The 4,950-nt window shown below is 42.0% G+C and overlaps 1 protein-coding gene across 1 annotated transcript in view; it reads right to left on the reverse strand.

Annotated features, from left to right (window-relative positions):
* Positions 1-4,950, reverse strand: part of kcnk3b (potassium channel, subfamily K, member 3b) — a 7,557-nt gene continuing 2,607 nt past the window's right edge. Inside the window, exon 2 of the mRNA XM_014018041.1 lies at positions 1-1,325. Coding sequence (XP_013873495.1) covers positions 433-1,325 — 893 coding nt within the window. The 3' untranslated portion in view covers positions 1-432. The remainder of the gene's footprint in view (positions 1,326-4,950) is intronic.

Below are 4,950 nucleotides of genomic sequence, written 5' to 3' on the forward strand. Positions count from 1 at the left end.
TACAACTAATCAGGGATCCCTTTAAGTGAAGTCCTGTTTTCCTGAGTCACTGCTCAGAGTCCACCTGCTCAGCTTCTCCCTTCATATTGTGTACAMGGTACACCGTATGCACCGCACTGTGTTCATGTGCAGCGACCCACATGACTTCCAAAAGGCCCACCTGACGCCTCTAAACCCACAGAAAGCCTCCAACGAAAACACTGCAGGCTGTTCTGTCTCCATTACATATTTGAGAAAGACTTTGCTGTTTACACTTCTGAAAGTGCTTCTTTTTTTTTTCTTCCTTTCTTTTTCGCACACGATACTGTTGGAATACTRGGATTATAGCACCACAAATATTTACTTTTGCAGTTCAGTCTTTGTTATGAGGACTCGGGAGTATCTGTTTCCCCTCTCGGCGGTTTTCAGAGTAAAAGCTGTCGCAGCGAGAGGCTAGACAGAGCTGCGTCTCTTAAACACCCTGAACGGGGAGAATATGTGTAGGCCTGTTGTTATGGAGCTTATGCTCGTGCATTGACGTGGACTGCACACGCAGCCTGTTGATCCGGGCTCCATGTAGTGAGGACACTCACTGTTCTGCTGTAAGTAGGCATCGGAAAATGGCAGCTCCTGAGGGATCATGGTGGGTATGGAGCCCTGCAGCTTCTCTTTGCTCCTGTACCACAAGCATGAGCATATAGTTTGAAAATGCAGCACCTCGGTGTAGACGCCTTTTAAATCTTTCGCCTTTGGGGCCGAGTCTGCTACAGGTGTGGACGAGGCCGAGGCTGAGAGCGGCAACAGGCGGGACGCCTCCGCTCTGGGCTTGCCAATGGACATCAAGGCCTTCTGCTTGGCGTCGCGTCGCTCGTCCTCCATGTTCATGGTCAGGAAACGTAGCACTACCAGGTTGAGGAAGGCGCCGATCACCGTCAGGCCCATGAGGATGTAAACGAAGCAGAACGCCACGTACCGCGGGTCGTTCTGCAGCGARTCGTCCTTCTGCAGGGCCACGTAATCGCCAAAGCCGATGGTGGTGAGCGTGATGAAGCAGTAGTAGAAGGCGTGAAGGAAGCTCCATCCCTCGCAGTGGGAGAACAACAACGCCCCCACACACAGGGTGCTCAGGCAGGAGAAGAAGCCCACCGTCACCATGTTGGCCATGGAGACCTCGGTCTGACGCAGCCCCAGGCACTTCTTGGCTTGGTGCAGTAGGTATCGGACGAGCGTGTTGATGCGCTCGCCCAGGCTCTGGAACATGACCAGGGTCAGCGGTATCCCGAGGAGGGCGTAGAACATGCAGAAGACTTTCCCTGAGTCCGTGCTGGGCGCTGCGTGGCCGTAACCTGAGGGAAGGTAGATCACACAGTTTTACACCTCTGGGCACACGATGACACAGGTGGCAAAACTTTTCAGATTCATTGGGCCCCATGCAAGAACATGTTCGTATTCTTACCCTAAATTGCTCTTACTTTTGTTTGTATGAAGGGTTCGTACGAACATGTCACGTCAGATTCAACAAACTCTTCTATCTTCAGGAAAAGTGTGTAAATGAGCTGCGTAAATTCCACCTGTTCGTATCCAGCTGCTCGTGCACGAGGAGAGGTTATTTACATAATTACCACCCCAAAAACACCATATAAGGCTATGTTTCCTGCCTCAGATACAAGGAAGTGTCCATTCATGAAAATGACAGCGAAAATTAAAAAGAACTTTACGAGTTCAGAGATTGAAGTCCGTCTGTCAGAGATCCAGAAAAGAAAATCTGTCATTTTTAGCAGGTCAGCTGTGGAATAAAAAGAGCTGCTAAAAGTATAAACAACTGTGTTAAAACATTTTCATTTATTCAGAAGACACAGCGCTGCGCACCGTACCCCCCCCCCGCGTCGCAGGTGGTCTCAGATGCGGGTTTGAAATAAGCATTTTAAAATGTTTTTAAAATAAGTCTGGCACTTTGGAGAAAATCCAGGAGTCGCTGGAGGGATTGTGTACCCCCTCTGGCCTGGGAACGTCTCAGAGTCCCCCAGGACGAGCTGGAAAGTGTCGCCGGGGAGAGCGGGGTCTCCTGCTGCGCCCGCACCTGATAGCGGATATAAGCCGGCTGGACGTAGAATTTATATTGTTAGTCTAAATTATTACATTTAAAATTATAACTCTAATTCAAGCAGAATAACTTATTATCAACATAATTATGGAGTGTGATTTATTTTCAACTCAAATTATCTTCAACTAAATATAAAGTTATTAGTGAAGAAAACCCGTCTGGATAACAGCAGACTGACTGCTCGTAAAATATACGACAGGTCTGGACCACTCGTAAATTTTGTTCGTATCTGAAAAAAATCTTAGAAAACGAAAACGTTGGTGAATGCCACAAATTCTCCTAAATCACTCGTACGCACAACTTAAGAACAAATCTGTGCGTACGAACGGTTTTTGCATGAGGCCCAATGTTCTCTCACATTTCACTAAATTACTGATAAAAGTTAGACATTCAGTCAGTTTGTTAGCATTACAACAAAAGAGCCTTCCAGATGTTTTTCTTTTATTCCATCTTCACTGTAGATGTCTTCAAACATTTTACAAGGCATAAGTTATACAGAACGTCATAGTGTGACAGGGCCTTTAAGTAGATGTATAGATACTAAGGTTAAAAATGCTTTTTTGGAAGTAGATCAACTCAGATTTTTACTCAAGTAAAAGTATAAAAGTACTGTTTTAAAACTATTTGGAGTATAAAAGTCAAAGTAATGTAAGGGAAACAGTAATTAAGGGCAAAAGCTCAGGCTACACCACAGAGGTCTGTAGTGCACAACCCCACCACTCCAATAAAACATTTTTCTAAAGGCACTAAGGACTATAAAATATAATCAAATGTTAATGTTGGAAAATGTGCTAGGCTACTTGTTTCAACTACATGTGTCTCTACCTCGTATTATGCATCTGATGTGTCCTGCTGGAGTGTGATGTGATTTGTGTCATACAGGTGTGATGGATTATCCAAACCAATCAGGTGTCAGAATGATATAAATTTATATTTCTCATCCAACCACAGCTAATTTCACTCTATCCAGTAGCTACCATGTCTCTGGATAGGTTTATTTTCCTTTTTTTAAATGATGAAAAGCTCAAATGAAAACAAGCCAAATTGAAATAGAAATAAAATAGTTTTTGCATTTTTAAAATGTATGGAGTAGAAGTAAAAAGTAGGGCAGTGCTATTCAATTGGCGGCCCGAATGACCAAAGTTCGGCCCACCAATTGGTTCACTCATCTCTTAAGCCCAAACCCCTGGTTTTCTACTTTAATTACTCTAGGTTCTTTTAGTTGTAGACTAAGACGTTTCTGTATCTACAGAAACGTCAGAATCTTGGCTACAAGCTGGTATAAACCATTTCTATAAACATCCAAGACAGTTAAAACTACAAGCGGTTGAAGATAAAACTATAAAAGTGAAAATAAAATTGGTTTAAATATTTGGCAAGTCAGAGATGTCAAAATATTTTGTGGTAAATAAGAGGAAAATATGTTTCTTTTTTATTTTTTATCATCACTACATTTATTAAATAGATTTCTGTAAGTTTTCATGATTAAATACAGCAAAATTTAGTATTTCAAAGGTAAAAGATCTTTGTAATACTTAGTTTATTTACATAACAACTTTAATTGCTGGATGTTCGACCCCAGTGCCATTGGTCTGCATTAACTGTGGTCACCGGAGCAATTTAGTTGAATAGCCCTGAAGTAGGGTGAAAAAGTATAAATACCCAAAATATCTACTCAAGTAAAGTAACAAAGTATTTTAGTTACTTGACACCTCTGTAGGAAACAAGATTGTAAACGTGTGATTCACACAGGAAACTAAGAACCTCCCAAAAAGTTACGAAACATTTTGAAGGCCTTTGCCAAAACACAGTGAAATACTGGCTTTTTTTCCTTAACTTCCACTCTTTATCAGCAGAGATTATCACAGCAATCATCAAAATTATTTACTTCAATTATCATGAGTTGGTCCAAACATCAGGACACATCCTGAACCAAAACCACACCTTCCCCAAGATGTGAAAGGTCATTTTACAACTACACAAAAACTCGTTTTTTTAGACATATTTATCTTTTTTGTGAAATTCATATTTTCTCTCTTTAGCAAACAGACCAAGAACAGATACTAAGATGGCATATTGCACAAATTGTGCCACAAAATGAAAATTGTTGCAAGATGAGGTAATTTTTTACCTCAAGTTTTAAGAATAAAGTCAAAATGATAGAAATAAAATTTAGAGCGTTTTTTTAATTGGGGTCATGACCTCATTATGTGGCCACAAAACATTAACTCTAGGGTCTTGTGTTAAATATGTTAAATTGGTCTAATGTTTTTTGTTAGTTTGTACATGCTTATTGGTCTGATTGTAATGTTAGCCAAAGGGGTCACAGGTTTTTGACACTTTTATTTTGTGGGCTGGTTGCTCAAACAGTTGMGGTGGCTYGGGCATCTGGTCAGGATGCCTCCTGGACGCCTCCTTGGTGAGGTGTTTCGGGCACGTCCCACTGGGAGGAGACCCAGAGGAAGACCCAGGACACGCTGGAGGGACTATGTTTCTCGGCTGGCCTGGGAACGCCTTGGGATTCCCCCAGAGGAGCTGGAAGAAGTGGTTGGAGAGAGTGAAGTCTGGGTCTCTCTGCTTAGGCTGCTGCCCCCGCGACCCGATCCCAGAGAAGCGGAAGAAAATGGACAGACGGACAGAAGGTTGCTAAAACATTTAGGAACTGCTGGCTTAAAGATTAAACAAGGAATCATAAATTAAACTCTCACTGGCATATGTTAGGTACAGCTTAAATCGATTTTTCAGCACAATAATAAAAAAAATAAAAAGAGCACAAATCCAATATTTTGCATCTGGAGCTGCGAACAACCTACAAGTAACTTCTCAGAATTTGTAAGAGTTTAGACTGCAGCCTGTGTCTTAATATG

This window comes from Austrofundulus limnaeus, unplaced genomic scaffold, assembly GCF_001266775.1.
Source record: "Austrofundulus limnaeus strain Quisiro unplaced genomic scaffold, Austrofundulus_limnaeus-1.0 Scaffold181, whole genome shotgun sequence".
Lineage (NCBI taxonomy): Eukaryota > Metazoa > Chordata > Actinopteri > Cyprinodontiformes > Rivulidae > Austrofundulus > Austrofundulus limnaeus.